Source organism: Phymastichus coffea, unplaced genomic scaffold (assembly GCF_024137745.1).
Source record: "Phymastichus coffea isolate CEN01 unplaced genomic scaffold, Cenicafe_Pcof_1.1 PCOF00043, whole genome shotgun sequence".
NCBI lineage: Eukaryota > Metazoa > Arthropoda > Insecta > Hymenoptera > Eulophidae > Phymastichus > Phymastichus coffea.
The window spans coordinates 878,095-900,084 of NW_026706854.1; the positions used below are offsets into that span (position 1 = coordinate 878,095).

The following is a 21,990-nucleotide window of genomic DNA, read 5'->3' on the forward strand; positions in this document are numbered from 1 at the left end:
CCGTCGACGTGCCGCATTTATGGCGCGATTCCGTTTTCGTGCTTCCCGAGCACAGCCCTACATGCAAAGTCCGAGGCGTACACGTGCGAAAAGCGCTGGAGTGTGGTCCGCGCGGCTGTTTCCGCCCTATTTATTCCGTCGGCGCAGCGCACACATCGCCTCTGCCTTGGCTTTGGCGAAGCACTGCACACGCTTTCTTCTGTCGGATTATTACCTGCGAGCGAGCTCTGCGGCCAGCAAGCGTTGAAGGGACAATTCTGTCGTGCGACTCCTGCGTTAATTCTTCGATCAAGGACGGATGATGCACTGCTCGACTATTGATTTATTGATGAAAATCACCGACGGCTAGCGAGCGTTCGTAGCGACGGGAAGACGAGTATCGGGCGGCCAAGCGAAACTGTGATTCGGCAATTCGACAACGAAACAATCAAACGCATGATACATCAAGTGTGCGCGAGAAATAGCAATCATCTAATAAAATTGAGCGAAGTTTCGAGCACCAAACGACTTGCATCACTTGTGGTGTGAGGACGTCGAGAGAAGGAACGTCGCACAGACAGGGGGTAAAGGGGTGGAACTAATCCAAGAGTTCGATGTACATATACTCACGGTAATCGCGATATCGCTTTTCGTCGGTGGACCAAGCAGCTTGTCACGGAGTTTTCGGAACTGTCGTCAGCACTGCATCTCACCGTGCGCGCGACTCCGTTACGGCGATCTGCTTTCAGCGCTCGAGGCAAAGCAGTGGAGGCGGTTCGTTGTCGAAAATCGTTCTTTTGATCGTCATCTTGTGAGTCGACTGCACTGGCGCGCGCGCGCGCGTGCAACCACTTTCGTCAGTTCGAAGAGCAATCGCACTGTCGCCGCCAAAGCGGACGAATCTGAGCGTTGACCAATCGCCACTGGAGAGCTGTCATCGTCGCGAGCTGCTCAAGGCATCGCCGAAGAAAAGCTGGCCACCGGCGAGATCCCTGCAAACTATCCGCGAGCGGCCGTTAGTGGAGCAAGGATTAGCCAATAAAAGTTTGTCCGTTGCGAGCGGAGGGATAGTTGGCACTGGTAGATCCAACTATTTGATTAAGCTGAAGCCTCGTATCATCATCGTCCACTTCGGCGCTCTCGCACACACACGCACGCCAATTTCTGCCCATACGGTACGCTGGTACGTGCCTGAGAGGTGTACGGGCTTTCAGAGCTGTCGCTCGCTCCACGTGCGTGCCACCGCACGTAGACAGAATCGCGACAATCATTATGCCAAACGCGCGCGAAGGGGGGTAATCGCTTAGCCCAAGTCAAGCGTCACACGGCTCGGATTTTCAGAGATCCTTGATTTTTGCCCCAGCGATTGGCGCGATCAGCGCGAAGCGTTTCCCTTGCAATGGCTCAGCCACTTTTTAACAGCCGCTAACTGCGTTGACAAAAATGACAACGTATTGTTCGCCCTAAATTAATTCACTGTCTTGTCGTTAATGCTCGATAGATGCAAATGCGAAAAAGCTCCGATAAGACTGCCCCTCTTCACGTCTATTTACGCCATCTCAATATTATCGTTCGTCAACAAAGCCACACAAAAGCGATGCTACACGCTCTAGTTGGACGTAAATCATCAGATTGTCAAATAGGGACGCAAAAAATTATCCACTTCCGCAAATAATCGTATCAAAGCAGATAGTTGAATGAATTTGCTGCGTTATCGTGAATAATTAACAAGTACTTTTTTGTAAAGGTGTGAAAGAAAATAAAAATTTGACGCTCGCGTTTCAGTTACATGCAGCCAAGTCTATTATTATTTTGGTCACGAGACTTATAGCAAAGCGCGACTGTCGTAAGAAAAGATAAATTACTTTAGAACACATGAGGCGAGCAGCAATCACTTCTCCATTAAACAGTTAAACTAATATTGTCGTGTACGTATGCGTGTATGCGTGCGATAATTGAGCTCAACTGACGAGATAAAAAAAAGACCGTTGCGCGTCATATCACAGACGTAATACACGACGGTGAATTCGAATTCAACCACAACTATTTTTAGCGAATCGTTGAGGTGCAGCAGTTACAATGGGGGAATGAAGCTCTCTCAGACTGATAGATCTTTTGTCCATTTTTTTTTATTCTGTAACAAATTATGTATTTTCTGATTCGAGAGACGATTTCTCATGGTATAACAATGTAATACTTATGCATACGAAATAGATAAACAACTATTTACAGTGTAAAATGTACACGTTAGTTATTTAAACTTTACTTAAAAAAGAAGCTCTTTACGTTATATGTATTTCACAAAAAAATATAATAATAATAATAATATTGACACAAAATTAATATCATGATTTCCTCGTTCCTTACAGTGTCATTTCCACTTGACAATCATGCCTCTTTTGTAATTGTATATATACGTTTATTGTGCCGCGAGACTTAATTGACAAAATAATAATACATTCTTTTTTTTAAACGTTAAAAACAAGTACATCGGACTTTTGATACTTCTAATCACCGACGTCTGAATCGCCGTCGCCAATAGCATTGAGTAGGTGGAACGCTATGCCCAGCAGAGCAGTTCCTATTAAATCACCTGCAGCGGTTAGATATGGGATAGCAGAACTGTCGGGATCGATACCTCTGTTCCACATCCAAACCACCATCAGTTGAGCAATGTAGAGTAATAAAATGACCTAGAATTCAAAATATAATTTAACAATTCTGATGAAAAATTAATGCTTGCTTCATTTTTTCAGTGAAAATTCTACTTACTTGTAAAAGTGCAGCAGTCAAATAAACAGTCATGAAAATTGGTGTAAAAGAAGTATGTCCAGCTTGTAAATAACTAATAGTATAACTAAAAATTAAATGACCAGGAACGACCATCATTAAAAGTACTCTGGCAGTTCTTGCGTGGCCTTCTACAATTCAATTAAACAAAAAAGTTACTCAGGTTGTACTCATAAAATATTAATAACTTATTTTATGTTACGTGCCCGTTACAAAAAATGCATGCATAGGACTAATGCATACAACAGGCACTTCTGGAACATTGCTTCTATTTTGTTGCTTATGCAGTGACGTGGAGATTCGGCTGGCTTGAACGGCCACAAGATTGCCACCAACTCCATTGATTACAAGTTGAAAAACGGCAATACCCTTGTAATTTGATATTGTGTAGTCTAAAATCAATCCTCCAGCACTGGAAAAAATTCAATGGATCGATGAAACATATGTTTTAGGCGAAAATTAAAATAAATTACCTGCTTATAAGCATGGCAGATATCACAGGAGTCCAGCCATGGTCCAAAACTTCCTTAGTAAAAGGATTTTTTGCTGCTACATATCCCCAAATAGGAGTAGCTAGTATACAAAAGACTATCACAGTTGGTGCGATCCACGAAGCGGTACCTATGAATATTTCAAACGGTATACATTTTACATAACCCTTTCTAACATTATTTTTAGATAAATATAAAAAAATTACTTATGGAATTGTATAAAAGTGATGCTATCCAAGAAAGCAAGGCTAAAGTTGTTAAATCTCCTAAAGAGGCAGCTATTGGCGTCGCAACGTTATCAGGGTTAATATTCAAACGTCGTGAGAAAAGAATCACAGCAACCATAACAAGGCCAAGAACGAAACTGGCAACAGATGCTGTCATTAATGAACTGGCACAAAGAAGTAATCCATGATGAATATCAAAATGGGCTTCAGGTATCCATCCCAGTACAACAGCTGCTAAAGAAGCAAGCATTCCAACTACCATTGCTTGACACTGAATTAAAGCTAAATTTCCAACAACTAATGACCACTGTTGCTTCTTGGTATCCATATGTCCAAGATTGGCTTGAGTAGATAAACGAGAAGCTAAAGTCATCTCTAAATTACCTTTTAAACCTAACAAAGCAGGAACTAGAATATAAACTTCAGAGACTTCTTGATATACTGGCCAATGCTGAAAATAACAAAATACAGTGTTTATTCTTCAATTCAATTAAAAAGATCTTTACATGCAGTAATACCTGAACTACATCAAGAAGTAAACTGGCAGCTACCATCCCAAATCCTGCCAGTAAAAATGGAATAAACATTTGGATAGTAATGGACCAAACATTTTCATCATCTGCTTCATCATTCAAATCATTTAAAAAATTATCGCCCCTTTTGATAGATACACCAGGTTTTGGTGATAGTATCAAACATTTTGTATCGCTTTCATCACCCATGTCATCATCATCATCTGTATTGAGTTCCAGTAACTCCATCCTAACATCTGCCAAGTCTTGACCAAGTGGTTCTCCACTACCAGAGCCCACCATATTCCTTTCAGATTTAGAAAATTTCTCTCTTTTGAATTTTCTTTGACGTAGTCTAGTATTATCCTCCTTATCCTTAGTTTTAAATTCTGCATTGTGCATTCTATGGCCAGATTACTTATAGTCAACACTGTAATCTGTAAAAAGATATTGTATATTAATAATTGTTGATAACATTAATCAGAAAAATAAAACATTTGATGACAAACTAATAGTAAGGATTTAAATGGCAATTCTATTTTAGATAAATTTTTTAGTTAACTTGGTTTAGTTTGAGAGAGAGAATAACATTCAGCCACCAGACACAAGATCTACATTTATATATAGAACTTGGTTCTAAATGCGATCTGCCAACAAAAGCAATTTCCTACCTTTAAAAGCTTAATTGCTCGCTTTTCATTTTTGATCAAGTTTAGCTGGATCTAAAAATATTACCATTTCTGTATGTAATTTTTATAATATTTTGTATTTTTGTTTCATTTTGTACAAATGATAAAAAATTGTTTTTCAACTCCTTCACAAGGTACTCAAATTAATAAAAGGAAGCATTGTTACTCATTGTAACTAAAACTAAAAATTAAAAAAAATAATAAAACTTAAACAAAGATAGGTTTCATGAACGGAAACTGTAGTTGTATTCACGTATTGCAAAATAAACATGACCTTGCGGCAAATGCGTAACGCGTTGGCATATATTTTTTCTTTTTTGTATACAACCAGTTGCTTTTCAAACTGCTTACGCATACTTTTTCCATCAAAAATTTAAATAAACAACTTTGAAAATTCAACGTTGGTTATATTTCAACGACAGTCTAACTAACCGATAATAACAAAAGTTCTTATCGAAAATTCAATTAGGACATGATAAAAATAAAATAAACTGGCGTTTCTTCTTTGTTTCACATAAAAAAAGCTGCTATTCTCAGATAATATTTTTGTTTAGACGAGTATTCCGAGATAACTATACTGAGTGGGTAACACACACAAAGAAAAGAAATTAATCGAGCGTTGTAATGATGTATCACGATAACGTGTCACATGAATGAATAATGACAAAATATGCTTATCTCTCGTATATACATAGGTTCCTTATAAATTTATAGATTAATCGATAACAAAAGCGAATGATGTATACTGAGCATACATGAAAACGCAAGTTTCATAAATAAAATTGCATAGCTGACTTTTCCTTCAAGAGGTTATGTCTTATATATACGATTCTCTTAAACACTGTCTATCAGCTTAAAAAAAATGAATCCTCTTGAAGTTATAGAAGAAAAATATAATTAGTTATAAAGCAAGCAAGCTGAATTGTAGTTAATAGTAATCAAATCGATTATACAGCTAGTAACAAGTCTGCAAACAGAACCTACAAGTTCAAATAACAACAACCAGACGACAGGTTCCATAAAGCTCACCTCGATCCGGCATGTCCGTCTGACGGCAGCGAGGAACCGTCAGCGGACCGACACAGTATAATGGAGCGGCAGCCATACAAAAACCAAAAGAGAAGAAAAGATGATGTGACTTAAACACTTTGCGGTAGCAGACGTCTTGTAGCGATATATTTACACTTGAAGTCGTATACGAGGTTATGAAGCGGCGCGCCGCGCCTCTTTGGATAAAAAACGCGACTGAGGAGGTACGCGCGCGAAGTGAACGTGGCACACGTGACGATTACATGTATGTACACAATAACCGGCAGCGCGCGCGCGTACCTTAACTGTGTGTGTAATCTTGCAGTGAACTGAGAGACGTGTGCACTCGATTTCGGGAAGGTATTCATTGGATAAATGTTAAGTTCCGGTCAACTAATTAAAGCACTTACTCAGCTCATTTTCAGCTGAGTCAATATAATTTGATAATGCGGATAGTAAAAAACATGCCATAAGTTCTGGTTTAATTATAATTACAATATCGTAGTATTTGTTGTACAAATCAGCGTTTTTTTCTAATACTCCAAATAGAAAAATTTATTTGTAAGTTAATCGCTCGTCGTTTTATAAATTCCTATAATCGTATAGTATTTCGACAAAGTGCTATGTTGTATTAGATGTTTTTTTCGTTCATACGTTAACTTCGTCGTTTGATTTGCTTCGAAATCTGATAAATGTACATATATATGCGAAGTAATAGATTATTGCCTTCGCGCTCAAAGATAAACATCCTCGAGATATGCGCGGGCAACTTGCCATTTATAGCAAAGTAATTTGATCAAAGAAGTAGTACACAATTATAAACGAATCTTGTTAGCACATTATTAAAAGCTATCGGAAGCTTTTTTTCACGAATGATTCATGTAACGCACAGATAAGAATTATAAAATTACATGATTCTGGCAGTTTCACCGGTGGACAGTAGCGTGTTATAAAAGTCTAATGATTGACCTGATAAATAGACATGACCTTATCAGCAGTATATCGAGGAAACATGCAATACACAACAACCATTTGCCCATCTAAGAGTTAGCCACAGAAAAAGACACGAATCAAATCTCACTCGATCGAGTTGGGAAATGGCCCTCTGAGAACGGTCTGATGAACGTCGGTCGTGTACCGCGATCGGTCGACGGAAACCAAGCAGTCGACGAGCCACTCGGGTGACGACGATCGCGTAAGCGACAGGGCGGTTAGAAGTAATGCGCGCTGCACTCGCGGGCATTGTGCCCATTGTCGACGCGGTCGCTCGTCAGCTCGCGGCTAGTTATAGAGAGACAGCGCGGTCGTGTGCTTGCGCAGCCACGGTCGCAAGCTCGGCAGTCTGTCGCTCCGTTGCCGGGAGCGTGCGAGTGCGGCCCGCGAGCGGCCTACGCGATCTCTCGTTCTCTGCTCTGTTGCGCGGTCGATCGATCGTTTCGGATACGCGCGGGCTCCTGTGCACCTGCCTTTCTCGTCAAGTGTTCATCGGCTGCGCCATCGTCGTCAGCTCTTGTGCGCAAATTGGGACTCACTCAAGCGCGTTTTCAACGGACGCGCTCGATTGCTGTTTTGGTGGCAATTCGGCGATCTGGGTTTGTGTTTAACGCAACGTGCAGCACTCGCAAATCGAGGGGCATTGAATTGCTGCTGCGGCTATATCGGCTCGAGCAATTGCGTAAGTTGGCAGCACGCGTGACATTCTTTGAGTAAACACGCTTGCTTAAACATTAAAGAGTTGTAGCAGCAAATAGAACGCACAAGAAAAAGAAAACAAAAATTGTGAAGTAAACGCTCACCATGAAAACAGGGTGACAATGATTTAATAGTTAGGCGTTCAATGAAGCTCGTTACGTGTACTAGCTTTCTTAGTATTCGTACAGCAATTTAATTATGGAATTCCGCCCGGTTTGCGCAGTATATCTAAAATAAGTTTTTACTTGTGCTCACGATTGCTTTCTAATTTTAAATGATGTAAAATGTATAAATGTTATAATAAATGTAAAATCGATAATTCGCACTCGGAAATTTTAGTTTTCAATAAAATGAGTGTACTACATAGTATGATTACGTAGGTAATTGATTTGTACGAATTTGCTATGGTTGTGTTTTATCTTATTAGTTTAGAGCGGTCGAACACATGTATATACGTGTTCAACTGTCGCTATATCGTTTTGATAATTGCAACTTGAATGACGGTAAAGATGTAATCGCTAATAGTTATACGAATTTTTTGATAGCATATCAATAGGCTTCACAAGTACTTGCACGCATAAATAAATTAATAAAAGTTTTGAAGCACTTCGTAATAGAGCTAACACAGGAATCATTTTTTCAGATCGACGGCGTAGAACATGGGTCGGAAATCAAAGCGAAAGTCTAAATGCAACCACACTCTGAAAACTTCCACTGGAAAATTTAACGGCATCAAAAGTGATTTAAAAACTGACGAGATTCCAACGCTTTCAAAAACAATTCCCATAGTCGATCGTCTTGGCTTGCCCGCTTATCAAACCGACGAGGCAGAAGACGAAGAATCCGAACTCCAGTTGGATTTTCGTCCGCGACCTTACTTCGTCAGCAGTTTGTGCTATGTTTGCTCGAAAGCTTGCGACGACGTCCACTTCGACTGCGAACAGTGCGGAATGGTGACTTATTGCTCAAGTCAACATCGTCAACAGAATCTCAAACATCACAAGCAGTTGTGCACTGTGCTCGCAGAAATTTGCGTAAAGAACAACGGCCTCGATTTGGCAAGGAACTTGGGCCCCGACGAGTATCGCAGCTTCCGCGTGGAACTGTTGCGCATCGTCGAGCAAGCTCTCGGCCGAAGAATGGAACTTTGTGAACGCGAAATTCTGCTTTACCCCAAACTCTGTCGTACCTGTCACAGTTCAGACGGCTTGAAGACTTGCTCCGACTGCCTCATGGAGTTCTTCTGTGAAGAGCACAGAGGTAACCATGAAGATCATTGCGCCGAGTGGAGGGTGTTCCGAGGTGTATTAGCGATGCAAGCAGACAGTGGTTTCTTAGCGCCAAAGATACCAGATTTCGCGATTATTGGGGACGAAGAGTTACCGGAAAACTTTGATGGACTAATGAAAACAATTTTTGCATTTGGAAATGACTACGACAGGATTGACTGCGCTTCGTATGCCGCTCTCTCACAGGCTGCTAGTCCGGCCTTGACAGCTCGTTACACTCTCCAACTAAGCGCGCAGGGCCACAAACTTACTACGGTGATTATGTGCAAAGCTTTTTCTCTGTGAAAGATAAGATTTTTCTGGTGATTTTATGAGATTACTTTTTCTAGTGTTAAATTTTTGCACCTCTTCATTTTTACGACGCGCTTGAATGAATTTCTGTTGATTCATTTATATAATAATGGCGCAATCGATTGTACGCTATTGGTTGCTTCAGAGGTCAAAGTCCGCTAACAATTAGTAGTGTAAGAACTAAAAATAATCGCGCTTTTACGATTATCTAAAAAGGTAACGTAGAAAGCGTATAGAGACAGACACTTCAGAAACGTTATGTTATGTTGATCTATTAATGACGATGATGGACGTTTCGGTAAATCTGACGGAAAGCTTATCGTACACCTTTCGTCTTTTCTTTTTATCTTTTAGATCTTTTAGTTGAATATTAAAATAATTTCGGAGCAATGTACGCTAAGGATTATAATTAATTTGATTTCTTATAGGAAATGTCTGTTTTATTAAAAATTTACAACATCGAAGTATTACCTGAATATTTATCATACAACAATGTAATTTTATAATAATTAATGTGCGACTAAAATATCAAAATATTGGTTGTTGAACTGAATGTTTTTATTTACTTTTTTTTAGAACCGCAAATCTCTTCGCGTACACGTTATTGGCGCGGAATTACAATTCGAGTGTGCAAATCTGGCCGTCTGGGAGAAGCTGTTTTTACACCTGTTGCCGGGAATCAAGAGTTTACGGCTCGAGTTCAGTGGTCCGGAACTTCAAGTGCCCGACGATATAGCTAAAGTACTCAAAAGACCAAGACTCTGTGCAGGTTGTCGTGCCAAGGGACGTGAAATTCACGTCGTGTTCCATTGTGGCAAATTGTATCACCAAATTGAGTGTGATAGGCCTGACCTTGTTTGCTTATTCAATCCGGGCCTCTATAGGACGACTGGGTTCGCTAATCAGGTAAATATAAATGATGAATCATTTTGCATAGATACGCTTTTATTTTGTTTATTTCGAGGCGAATAGTACTAATAATTCTGATTGAGAAAATTAAATTTGAAATACGCAGGCACTAAGGTAATTCACTATAACAAGTGTATACTTACCTTACCGACAGCAAGTAAAATACCGACCGGCTGCAATAGTAATATAATCCACTAATAAATAATTTCTTAATAAAGAACTCAATTATCAGTTCGGTTAAATAATTGATTAACAATGTTATTAATTATAAAAGTTCAATCATCTTTTAAAATTGATATTGCGTAACTTTAAAAACTACTTCGATAATTTGGGTAAGCTTCTTATCACTCCCATATGGTCTAGTGGCTAGGATACCTGGCTTTCACCCAGGAGGCTCGGGTTCGATTCCCGGTATGGGAAACTTTTTTTTCACTTATATTAGAAAATAATAATTATTTTTAAGGGAATTTAATGTCTAGTATTTAAAATGAAAATATTATTAAAAATGAAATTCGTTCGAAATTTGAACGATAGTTTCATGAAAGTACTCTAATGGTGAGGTTAACATTTGTAACCCTTTAGAGCTTCAAACTCAAGAAATTAATAATTAAAAATAAGATGTAGTCTAAGTGCAAGATTTATTAACTATAAAGATGCTCAAAAATGATAAAATTATGAAAAATTTGTGTGGTGTGTATACAATTATCTCTGATCTATATTCGTTTGCTAAAATTTAATTCAGAGCTTATAAAAATAAAAAATAAAAAATGTTTTATGTGGATATTTGAAAATGTTAAGCTTAAACATGAAAATAGTTGTAGAGTTTTGATGGCAACTGCACGAGTCTTTACAAAGATCTTTAGGAATCCCGAACATCCTCCAAATTAACTATAGTAACGTATCCACTGTACTCCCTTAAGGTCACGTTAGACAATATGGGTCAAATTCTTATTACTCCCATATGGTCTAGTGGCTAGGATACCTGGCTTTCACCCAGGAGGCTCGGGTTCGATTCCCGGTATGGGAAATTTTGCTAATTTTCACTAAAAATTATTAGGTTTTAATCAATTAACAATTTCATTATCGCCTAATCTTTACAAATGTAATATAGTTTAATGGGTAGGACACTTGGCTTTTATCCAAAAGGCTCGGATTCGATTGAAAAATATGTACCTCAAGTTCTCTAAAGTGTTGTGATCTCCGGACTTCAAAGTGAACGGGGTGTTTTATGAAGTGACTGGCAAGTGCCTGATTTGTCTATATTTGTGCAAAACTAAAAACTAAATAATCGAGATCGTTCATTGTCGAGCATCTCAGCGCGAGTACGTATCGCCACGAGCACGCGAACGCTGCTGCTCAAGTCCGGCTTTCTGCCAACATCAATAATAAATCAACAAAATCCACTTTTCAAATGATACGGTCACGGCAGGCATGGGAGAAGGCATGAAAAGCTGCGAAGCTTGGTCGCATTCGGCACTATGTACAATAAGTTGATTAATCAGGGCTCCTCGAAACGTTTCAATAATGACGCACATTTGTACTTATCTTTCCTAATTAACGATTTTAATTAAAAATTGTACGATTCAAATCTATAGAAACGCTAAGATTTTTTGTCCATACGTTAAATAAGGTTGTTTGTGTTGTCAGCGGTAACATTATACCGATTCTGATCGCGTGCTAATGATATAAACCTTATTATACCGTTTATTCTATAATCTATATCTAAATGTAAATAATTGCATAATACATGTATAATAATTGCATGAAAATAGTATGATTAATCTTTTAACTTAACACACGGCATACGCTTTCCCACAGTAATGTCAAAGTTTAGCGTCGTGCACTCCTGTTGTTTTAAATATACTGTAACATGAATTGCAGATACCAAAACTAATTGATCGTTCTTTTCTTTCAGGACACCTGGCCCCGAACAATCGAAAAGTTTTGCGATCACGGAGTGCCGATTTTGATAACATCCTATACGGAGGTGGAATTGCCCCGCGACTTGGCTCGCGTTCGTGAATACCGTGAGCTCGAGGTAGAACAAGAACCCAGACGGAATCCGTTCGCCTCGTTGAGACCCGAGCGGAATTTCGTGAGCGACGACTCGGCGCCCCTCATCTACAAGAACTACTTTCTGAGCGTCGCCCGGGGAATCCCCGGCCGCTGCAGTGCGTGATAAGTGTATTTTTAGCCAGCGCGACACAACATGATCTACTTGCGAGGGGTCTACTCACTCATTGCTCGATGATGCTCAAGTGGGTCGTCAATTGCACCATGTACTTGTCATACAACTCGGTATACTGCTCTTATTTTCCCATCCGCTCTTTTTGCCACCACGTGGACGGACACGTTTCACCAATTCACCATTGCGAATGGAAAAGCTTTTTTTTTTGATAACGATCTGGTGTGATTTTGTATATCCGTAAAATGGATTGCTTATTATAAATCCATATCAAGTGTAATGAGATCTGTACGATACACTTTCGAATTCAAATATATCTTGATTATTTCAATCGATCATTTACGAGAAAGTCCACACAAGCCTCCAGGCCTAGTCGAGATTACGGTAGAGGATGAATCCGTCGTCGTCGGGATATTTTGACTACGACACTTCGTCATTGTTGACTTATCGATATTTGTGCTGTCGAGTGCAGCTGCTCTCACTGACGGTAATTTTTTTCATACTTCCATCGATTTCTTATATTTAGCCAGGAAATGAAAGAATTATTACAGAACGTTATTGTTTTTTCATGTATGTTATATTTGTTGTTTTTGCTTTCATTAATGAATTTTTTAATTTTCATTGCTGTATATTTTCGTCAATAGTGAACATTACAAAGTTATTGTTATATATAATACCGTTGTTTCGGATTCGAAATAAACGATCGAGAAAATATTTCGTGCTGCCTTGATAATAAAAATCTCCACTTTCACCACTTTCTAAAGTAATTTTCAAAAGTTGTAAAATGAATGGTAAAAATCACCAGTAACGATTTAGAGATAGCGCATTCTTCGCAATTATTCGCAAGGTTGTAGCAAAACTGAAGTTATTTAAATAGCTTACGTTGATTGTACTTTTAAAACTGACATTCATTCTAATTATATACAGTAAACTAAAAAAAATGAAGTTTTTACATAATACTAAAAAGTAAACATTATCAGCATTCTTAAAATTTATCGTTATTTCCTAGAAACCGATTGTAAAATTACTTTAACGGTAATACCTAAGTATTCGGATGAAATCAACAAAGTGTAGCAACAATACTTCAACGGCAATCGCATCAATTTAAATAGTTGAAACTTTTTCCTCGTTAAGTATATTTATTTGAAATTGTCTAGAACGTCTGGTCCGCAAGTAAAACTACATGCCTGTCGCGTCGGTCTATCACACTCGCACGCGCATCCGTTTAAGCAATTGGACATGCGTAACGATACACTGATTGCCGCCAGCACTGATCGAGTACGCGACAGTTCGAGAAGCTGCGCAGGTGTACGCGTGTAATGGATTGGTCGTCTAAACGAGGTAGCTTACAAGTCCAAGGAAAGCGATCGTGACACTCGACAAAGTGGTCGCCTGCAAGGCGGAATTATCAGCGGCAATCTCGTAGAAGTAGCGGTTGTGATCGCAATGCGATGGCCAATCTTTGAAGCAAGCCGCGTAGGCTATAACATGGGCTATGTAGTTTTGCTCGAAGGTGCTGCGAAACAGGTGAGAGTAAGGGCCTGAAATTACAGTTGATGATGTAAAAGAAAGACCGAATCGAGCTTTTACAGAGATAAATGAAAAAAAACAATCATTAATTATTTCATTATCTCAATTTACTGACACTTTCGCGTCAGTAAATTGAGATAATGAAATAATTAATAATACATCTGTCGAGTACGTCTAACATTTTGGCAAGTGTAGCTTCGTTTGCAAGTATACATTTGCCGAGAGAATGAACAGTAGCCTAAAAATAGGATCACTTAAATTTGATTGATGATTGCGGCTTCCTGTGCTAAGAAGATATTCTCGCCATGTCAACGTCTTGTTTCCTTTCTTTCATTGCTCGCAAAACAATGCCTAACGAGATTGTTGTTATCGTGCAATTTACGAATCACGAACTTTTCAATTCGCTTGCAGCAGATTCTCGTTACTTTGTTTAATTGCAAGCTTGCTCAATAATCACATTATCGAAAATATGAAAACTTTTTGGCTTAAATTCAACTTACCTATTGCATAAACTCCAACATCCTCACCGCCGTGCGTTTCATCCTTGACATATCTACCAGCCCAGTGCCTGTAGAATGTATCGTTTCTATTCTTATCGTTGTCTAAGTCTCTCCAGGTCTGCTTGGGATCACTGGTATCGTTGATTCTGTGATAAGCGTAGCCAGGTCCATTGGCATAACTGAGAGTTTCGTATCGTTGAGTAGCACCGGTGGTATTGGTCAGTCCGAGGATATTGTTTCCGCGTTCTGGATAGCCGTTCATCGTGAACGCGTGCGAATGATCAGCCGTGACGATGATCAATGTTTCGTCGACGTTCACGTTTTGTATGGCTGTCGTTACGGCAGCATCCAGTTCGGCTACTTCGCGTAGCGCCAGTCGTGCATAATTTTCGTGGTGAGCCAAATCAATCTTACCACCTTCCACCTATTCATAGAAAGTTTTTATATCTTATATATGTTTACAAGTTCAAGTGTTTTTTCATTCGTATATTGAACAAAAGGCAAACTTAAGCTTGCAAATAAATCTATCAACGTTAATAATTAGTCGATGTACTTTTTCGTCACATTGACGGAACATTTTCCGCGTTAGAGGGACAAGCCCCGTCGAAGTCACAACAACGTAGCTCTCGTTGCCTGCTGGATTGCGATTCTCGAACAGTCAACGTTCAAATTCCAAAATTGTGATGTCGCCTATGACGTTTGTATCTTCCGTGCAACTCACGTGCGCGTACATCTGAATTGATCAAGTCGCATGGTCCATATAACGGCTATTTAATAAATTATAGGAAGCTAGGAATTGTGCATGATGTAGACGATTAGATCGGAGCTGTGCACATTACACCGCACGAAATTGCATAGATCAAGTGGGTTGACCTTGCGACACGAGCGCATCCGCGTGCAATTTGACGCGTCTGCGTATACCGTGAGGAATATTTTTTATCTCTCTCTTCTTTGGTTGAATAGATCTATGCTTCCATTTTTGCGCTGTGTAATTTTTTGAAATCTTGCTACTTTTGATCTAATTCTTTTAATGGCGTTGCTGCATAAAATGAGTTGCGAATGTTAGTACATGATAAGCAATCCTATAATCAATAACAATTATTTTCCAGACAAAACACTTTTATCGGTATTAATCGATGGATGGAATACTTGATCGATATATTTTTAAACTAGACTTTTTTGACCGGGTTTTGGTACTTAATTGATGATTCATCAGCGATTCTGTTTGAATTAGGTAATAAAAAATAAACTAGAGGTTGAGCGACAATGTGGTAATCAACGTAGACAGGAGAACGTCTGTGTTGTCAGGTAAATGACCGTACAATTCACTGACAATGAAGAGTTTTCAGAAAACTAATAATCAACTTACCATAAGGAAAAAGCCCTTCTTGTTCTTCTTGAGCATTCTGATAGCTTGAAAGGTCATGTTTGCCAAACTGGGTATGTTATTCGGCTTGACCGCCGCATACGGCAGGTGGTCATCAGCGAATAGACCCATCAATTTGCTCGTGTTGTGAATGTCAATGGACATGAGAGATGCGGTGTTGGTAACGATTTTGGAATCAGGTGCCGAGAGCAACCAACTCTCGTACAGCCGACGCCCATCCGAGCGTTTCAATGCCAGACTGTCCGGGTACTCAGATTTGAAACCTAAGGTGCTAGCTCCACCGCCCATTATCACCTGAAATTGTCACATCGTAATAAGCTTGCATCACTCAACAAGTAAATTAGATTCCGAAGCGGGTATCACGTTTAATGTACATATATCGATACATTTTAATTTATGAGACAACTATTATCCAATAAAGTTATGCAAGCGCACTTATCGATGCGGAAGGTCATGGTCCTATTATCCTTGAACTTCCTTATCATCAACTTGACCAATTGACACTCATCGCACGTGGATGATTAAGTGCTCTAAATCTCATTGTCTCACGTATTTTAACATAATAATTTTCAGAATGTATAATCTCGACAATAACATTAATTTGTGATTTGATTTCACTTTCAGCTAAGTCACAAAGTTTCCGAGACCCGTCGTGCACTGGGTACATTTTTTAGTTCTACACTCGCGCGTAGAAAATCAAATCAAATGTTCGTGTCGCTACCGCAATAACGATTTCTCACGCTTTGGATACGTATAGTGCAGAGTAATCTCTAAAAGAGAGCAATCTCATGTTCAAAACTATGCCTGAGCGTTTAATAATACGATGAATAGTCGGCAAAAATTCCAGCTATATATATTGAAAATTGATCTTAATAATACGAACCTTGAACTTGTTACCGGGAGACTCTTCGACGAGTTGCCTGGCGATGTCCTTGACACAGTCGCGATATTGAGGCGGTACCTTCGAGTCACATTCCCACTCGCGGTTAGGTGAATGCGCGTACAGGGCACCCGGAGTCGCATGCGTCACTCGCGTCGTTGTTACGAAGCCTGAAATCAAAAGTATTAGACGTCACTTTCAGACCATTGTTTGTTTTGATTGGGTGTGAACGTGTGATTTTCGATTTCTTCTTTGGTTTTTTCTTGTGTGTAATCGATTCAAGTAATTGGTTTGCTCGATGAACTTTTTCGTTGGTCTTTTTAACGCGTAACGGCGATAATTTTATCATTACATTTACATCGAAGTTATTTTTTTTATTAGATGGCATTGGAATGAACAAAAAGAAAAAATCTTCTTTAATTAGTATGTTTACAATGCTTCGGAAGCAATAAAATCAAATCACGTTACAATTAATTTTACACCTCGTGATTACACCTATTATTCGCAACTAAGAGATACATTAAAAAAACGAGTGAATGTCTATACAGCAGCAGCAGTGATTTCCGTAAAACTGTTCATTGGGAGCACGAGAAGTATACAACGGATGAGGGTCGTTCGTTATATATATGCGCGCGTGTGCGCCATAGAGCAACGTTTTCCCTGCTTCGAAAATTTTCAAGGCTCGCTCAATTATCAATTGAGCACGTCTGATTGCAAGTCTCGGGGTGTACATATTAAAACATTCGATAGACAATATTTATTCGACGAATCTATCAAATTTTTCCTTTTTCTTTGTGCGTTTTCTTTCAGTAGGGAATCAATGCCAACGACAATAAAAAAAGAAGGCAATGTCACTGATAAGTTCTTCCTACGTATCGTGCGAAGGCTAAGTGTTTTTCTAGTTCACGGTTTTTACGATATACCGAATCTTGTCTACAAAAATCACTCGTTCGCACACAAAAAAAGAAATTGCTGAAATCGCTCGTGAATTGTAGATTACGTAGTATTTTATTTTTTTCCTCGTGTCGTGTCTAGTTTATTCTTTTTATTCTGGTAGAAAAATCGTATCTAGAATCGCCGTGTAATATAGTATTGAATTGATTTACCTGTGTCCATGCCGCTTTCTTGTGCCCAGCTAGCAATCGACGTTAGGTGGCTATTTTCCACCGTGGTTTTATCACACATGTTGTACTTGACCTTACCGTCGAGACCTAGCATTTTGTATTGAGCTTTGACACCTGTGAAAATTGCCGTGGCAGTACCTGCTGAATCTGGTACCTGCCTGTCAACATTGTAGGTCTAAAAAAATAACATTTCATTGTTAAAATTAGAATTTTTGAAAGCATCATCATCTGAAATGCATATTTGCTGTTTAGATAAATATCGTGAAGTTAATTTTTTTTTTAATAGTTTTTCTGAACATCTCACAAGAAGGAAAATACTTTACTTTAGCAAGTCCAGTATTGGGGAATTTCTCAAAAGTGAGTTTGTACTCCTCTCCAGAATGACCCTTCATTTGTCCTGCATATATCCGTCCAGACGTAATAGTAGATAATCCCATACCATCTCCAATGAAAAGAATGATATTTTTAGCGGAATTTCGGTTATTTTGTAAAGATAAGATACGTCTCAAAGTGTCTTGACCGGATTTCATCCAAAATGTTGTGTCTGCAAGTAAATTAATGATTGTTACGAAATTTTTTGTTAATTAATCTCTGGATTATGAGGGTTTCATAAATAATGACAATTCTTAATTTGACCTAGAAATGATGAGGAATATGTGATAGATTTTCGAGCTTTTAAAAATTGTTGAGAGAATTAATTAATTTACTACACCGCACATTTTACCATGTCGGATTATTTATCTTCGGTTTTTATCTTTTCATGCAGTGAGTCTTGAATTTACTATTTTAGTCGAAACCTTGTTATAACATAAAAGTAACAAGTTATTGAATACCTGCTCTATTGAATAATCGAAAAAAATCACAAATGAACACAGATGTGTAATGAATCGCGCGATTTCATAAATAAAAATCGATGGCCACAAGGATATAGATGCAGGCGCAGTGGAGAAGAGGGAAAAAAGGCAGATAGATATGTGAAAGCGTTAACCTTCATGCTCGACGGGTAGGCTAAATCCGGAACACAAGCAGCCGCAGCTCATCAAAGCTAATAATGCAGCACAAATGCGCGGGATCCTTTGAGCGCGCATTTCGTACGCCAGATGCATGTGCAGGTCCTTGCGCCGCTACCACGAAAGTCAAAGCCGGATTTAACTAGCTGCGTTAGCTGCTGATGCACGTCTCTGCAATTGCAAGTACACGTGATGCTCGAATGCGCCGTCTTGAATTTTGTTCGACTGTGACGTTTGACCTGCTTATTGTACGGATTTTGCCGATTGTACAAGTTCGCGGGAAACGACGAACGACACTATTCCAAGTCGATTTAGTGACGGTTCAGGTCATTCCCCAGCGGGCAGAAATTAGCTTTGAATGGCTCAATTACGATAAAAATAATTAGCAATGAGTTGGAAGAATTTTCGTGACTGAAAGTCGATGCGAAATATATACTGCCGAAGATGTGTAATTATTGTGTAACGACTGTTGCTGTGAAAATTACGTCATTGCGAAACCAGTATAACGTCTGTTTACATTTAGACAATTTTTCAATAGCACTTTAAATAAGCTTCCTTTTCGAGCTTTTCGCAGTCTTTAGAAAACTTTCGATGACCAGTGAGTTTGTTGCGGATGCTCGTTCAACTCGTGGAAAGCTGAAAAAAGATGCAGAAAAGAGGGAGGCAGTCGATTTTGTGCAGCGCCGGCAGCATCGTCGCGAAACAATGACATCCGTCTGTCTGTCGCACACGTTCAACGACACTTGCCAAAATCTAAGCGGTAAAGAAGAAAAATGCACTTGCAGCAATAGCACAACCTTGACGACACACTAACCTCAGCCGTACGACACCCTGTCACTGTCACACACCAACGACGATCGACTAATCAACGGAACACTAGCGTGTCATGGCTTATCCGTTGATATGTGCCTTTTTTGTGCTAGTGTCCACCGTATGAATGAGACACGAGTGTAACGATGTATGAACAATTTTTCGCTTATATAGCCCGCGCGTAAGGTGCGCACTGACTGGACTGAAGCAGAAAGATGGGCCCCCCCACACTCTGCAACTATAACACATTAATCTCATCGTGATTGTCGCACGCGCGTCGTCGCTGCCATCGAGCTTGCGCGCTTTGTGTTCGTCTTTTTTTTTTATCTTCCTTACGGCTTGGAGGATCGTTGTCGATTTTCGAAACTGAGGCTGCTGGGATATCGGTGATGGCTTAATAATGCGCATCGATGAGATTTTCCTAAAGTTTAAATGTTACTTTTTTATCCTGTCTCACTTTTTTCTGACGTCCTTGTTGCGTTATTTTACTCGTTTCGAAATGTTAGCAGACATTGCCTTCACGCTAGTTTTAAACTTCACTGTCAGGTTTGTAGGGCTTGTCTCTCATGAGTACTGAAAATGGTCGAAACAATATTAGAAATGCTGCGAATCTGCAACAAGACGCTGTTTCTCATAGATTAAGCATACTATACAAAAATTATGAGTAATTGTCAAAACAGATGTGCAATCTAATATTTCCGTGATTTTAAATACATCAAATTGTTATTTATTTTTACATGCAACATACATTTATTTATAAAAGTTAGAAGTTCGTTGAACTTTGCCGATGAATCTCAAAATCATTTAGATAATTACTATAAAAAGTGGAAACGAATTGAAACACTTGTAAAATCAAGGTGAAATAACACCCAATGATCGTCAAGAATTCGATGGAGAAACAAATGAATCAAAGATTTTGGAATCGCGTATTTCAAAACGATCGAAAGGAGATCCACTTCTTGACAAAAATAAATATACAATCTGTGGTTACGTGAAAAAGAAAGGTTATAAAGATTTGAATAGACTAACAGATACAAATGCTACGACATTATTTAACGCAACTTGAAATATTGAAGACAGTGCTTTTACAAAAACAGTAAATAATTATACTGCAAAATCTTTTAAAAATTTAAAGTAGCGTGAAGAGGTTGTATTCTTATGTATATAAATATGAAAAGTTCATAAAGTTAAGATAGAATGTGGCTCAAATTGATAATAGCTGCAACATCGATATGCAAATTCAAAATTACTGTGATGTGTAGTCCGCATCATATTTAATGGTATTTTTCTCGTTTGATTAATTATAGAATAACAATATAGTGTTGATTTAAAGTTAAAAATTAAAAAATAAAATCTCTTTCGATTAATTATTTTTATGAAAAAATTTGTTCCGTTTATCCGAAGAAAAAAAGAATTAATTTTTCATAATAGTATTCAAAGCAAGATGTAAGTTTAAATTGATACGTTAAAAAGTAGTCTGAAAAAATTTCAATTTTGAAAATAAATTTTGCGATAAAAATGAGATCAACATTTCATCAGAAAATATGAAAATTCCATAACGTTTAACATAATTTTTATCACAGTTATGTGATTTTCATGAAAATCTTATGTTATACAATTATTCACCTGGCAGTAATTATAAAAACTTTTTTTTAAAATCAATTGATGAAATTATTAAAGATCATATGTATATTGTACAAAGTTTATATTTTTACTGATAACGGGATAAAAAAAATTCCCTAATATACATACACGAGACGCACAAGCGGAGGATAAACGCAGGCATTGGACCCTCGGACGAGAATGACTGTTGAGCGCATTATTTTTAGCTAGAAAGACGGAGAGAAGAAAAACTACTCTCTCTAAATTTGCGGCCTTTGTGTGGGTCCAACCAGAGATTAATGGGCGTAGCGCAATGCGAATTGACGCTACCTGAAGCTGGTCATTGTCGTATTTCCATTTTGTTCATGGTACGGCGCGACACGTCGGCGATGGGCAATTAGGTTTTCGTCGCACGTGCTTGAAACCGGAATTGAATATCTTGAAACAAATATTTAAGTCCCCTCTTATCTTACTATCTTCAGGAGTCTTTGAATTTCATTTGCGACTCGTAATATAAGGTAGAAAACGGTCGAAAACATTCCTGAAGAAAGGTAAACAATTTTATTTGTCATGTCAAGTGCAACCAGTGCGCACAGTAACTTTATTATAAACGTATAAAGACTCAGAATATCAGATAAATTAATGTTAGACATGTTGATTATTTGACAAAAAACATTGTTTTTTCACTGATGACAAGTAATTGTGATGTATGTTTAAGAAAATTTGAAGCCATATCCATAAGCGTTACGAATACGTTATTGTTGGGTTGTATGCCTTATGTACTATGATTGTTTAAACGAAAGATAAGCAAGTCATTATACACGAAAGAAAAGTTGCTGAACATTCGAGGCGCGTTCCGAGACGTCGAGCTACCCAAAAAATTTAGATTCAGTACGTGGCTCATAACACGTAAAAAGAAGCTTGGTAGGCCCATCTTAATTGGAATGATCACGAAACTATACCTAATTCCGGAACTATTACCTGAAATGCTCAAACGAGTTCCATGAAATGAATGTATGTACAAAATGTTGCTGTTTTTTTGTGCGATTGTGAAATATGTAGAT

General features: G+C 38.6%; 3 protein-coding genes and 2 non-coding genes across 8 annotated transcripts; 3 read left to right on the plus strand and 2 right to left on the minus strand.

Annotated features, from left to right (window-relative positions):
• Positions 1 to 615: 615 nt before the first annotated feature.
• On the minus strand, positions 616 to 5,959 carry LOC131664347 (solute carrier family 41 member 1-like). 3 transcript variants are annotated; one of them, XM_058935365.1, is made up of 7 exons: positions 5,718 to 5,959; positions 4,006 to 4,436; positions 3,467 to 3,938; positions 3,243 to 3,390; positions 3,020 to 3,181; positions 2,752 to 2,887; positions 616 to 2,672 (listed from the first exon to the last, which is right to left on the minus strand). In XM_058935365.1, the coding sequence occupies exons 2-7, from the start codon at positions 4,399 to 4,401 to the stop codon at positions 2,487 to 2,489; spliced, it is 1,500 nt and encodes a 499-aa protein (XP_058791348.1). In that variant the 5' UTR covers positions 4,402 to 4,436; positions 5,718 to 5,959; the 3' UTR covers positions 616 to 2,486. The 3 variants fall into 3 exon arrangements, with proteins under 3 accessions (XP_058791348.1, XP_058791346.1, XP_058791347.1); XM_058935363.1 differs by having other exon boundaries at positions 2,752 to 2,900; positions 2,976 to 3,181; XM_058935364.1 differs by lacking the exon at positions 5,718 to 5,959 and adding an exon at positions 4,671 to 4,823 and having other exon boundaries at positions 2,752 to 2,900; positions 2,976 to 3,181.
• A 1,062-nt stretch (positions 5,960 to 7,021) lies between these two features.
• Positions 7,022 to 12,467, plus strand: LOC131664241 (uncharacterized). 2 transcript variants are annotated; one of them, XM_058935182.1, is made up of 5 exons: positions 7,022 to 7,392; positions 8,053 to 8,953; positions 9,418 to 9,483; positions 9,566 to 9,895; positions 11,814 to 12,467. In XM_058935182.1, exons 2-5 carry the CDS (start codon positions 8,069 to 8,071, stop codon positions 12,075 to 12,077), a joined length of 1,545 nt encoding a protein of 514 aa, XP_058791165.1. In that variant the 5' UTR covers positions 7,022 to 7,392; positions 8,053 to 8,068; the 3' UTR covers positions 12,078 to 12,467. The 2 variants fall into 2 exon arrangements, with proteins under 2 accessions (XP_058791165.1, XP_058791166.1); XM_058935183.1 differs by lacking the exon at positions 9,418 to 9,483.
• Trnae-uuc (transfer RNA glutamic acid (anticodon UUC)) lies at positions 10,247 to 10,318 on the plus strand. The gene has a single exon. It is a non-coding gene; the product is annotated as a tRNA-Glu (tRNA).
• Trnae-uuc (transfer RNA glutamic acid (anticodon UUC)) lies at positions 10,854 to 10,925 on the plus strand. The gene has a single exon. It is a non-coding gene; the product is annotated as a tRNA-Glu (tRNA).
• A 193-nt stretch (positions 12,468 to 12,660) lies between the features above and the next one.
• LOC131664240 (alkaline phosphatase 4-like) lies at positions 12,661 to 19,510 on the minus strand. The gene is made up of 8 exons (XM_058935181.1): positions 19,329 to 19,510; positions 18,493 to 18,685; positions 17,828 to 18,048; positions 17,487 to 17,679; positions 16,384 to 16,550; positions 15,483 to 15,794; positions 14,114 to 14,537; positions 12,661 to 13,624 (listed from the first exon to the last, which is right to left on the minus strand). Exons 2-8 carry the CDS (start codon positions 18,608 to 18,610, stop codon positions 13,416 to 13,418), a joined length of 1,644 nt encoding a protein of 547 aa, XP_058791164.1. The 5' UTR covers positions 18,611 to 18,685; positions 19,329 to 19,510; the 3' UTR covers positions 12,661 to 13,415.
• Positions 19,511 to 21,990: the final 2,480 nt, after the last annotated feature.

What these genes read in the sequence shown, in the direction of transcription:
- LOC131664240 (XM_058935181.1), bottom strand. Translation starts at nt 18,610, where the DNA reads ATGCATCTGGCGTACGAAATGCGCGCTCAAAGGATCCCGCGCATTTGT. An exon ending in CTCCCGGTAACAAGTTCAAG is followed by an intron (nt 15,795 to 16,383) that starts GTTCGTATTATT and finishes TGACAATTTCAG; the next exon opens with GTGATAATGGGCGGTGGAGC. An exon ending in TGTTGGAGTTTATGCAATAG is followed by an intron (nt 13,625 to 14,113) that starts GTAAGTTGAATT and finishes CTGTAATTTCAG; the next exon opens with GCCCTTACTCTCACCTGTTT.
- LOC131664347 (XM_058935363.1), bottom strand. Translation starts at nt 4,401, where the DNA reads ATGCACAATGCAGAATTTAAAACTAAGGATAAGGAGGATAATACTAGA. An exon ending in GCATGCATTTTTTGTAACGG is followed by an intron (nt 2,901 to 2,975) that starts GCACGTAACATA and finishes ATTGAATTGTAG; the next exon opens with AAGGCCACGCAAGAACTGCC. An exon ending in TGACTGCTGCACTTTTACAA is followed by an intron (nt 2,673 to 2,751) that starts GTAAGTAGAATT and finishes TTTGAATTCTAG; the next exon opens with GTCATTTTATTACTCTACAT.
- LOC131664241 (XM_058935182.1), top strand. Translation starts at nt 8,069, where the DNA reads ATGGGTCGGAAATCAAAGCGAAAGTCTAAATGCAACCACACTCTGAAA. An exon ending in AGGGCCACAAACTTACTACG is followed by an intron (nt 8,954 to 9,417) that starts GTGATTATGTGC and finishes GATTTCTTATAG; the next exon opens with GAAATGTCTGTTTTATTAAA. An exon ending in AATATTTATCATACAACAAT is followed by an intron (nt 9,484 to 9,565) that starts GTAATTTTATAA and finishes ACTTTTTTTTAG; the next exon opens with AACCGCAAATCTCTTCGCGT.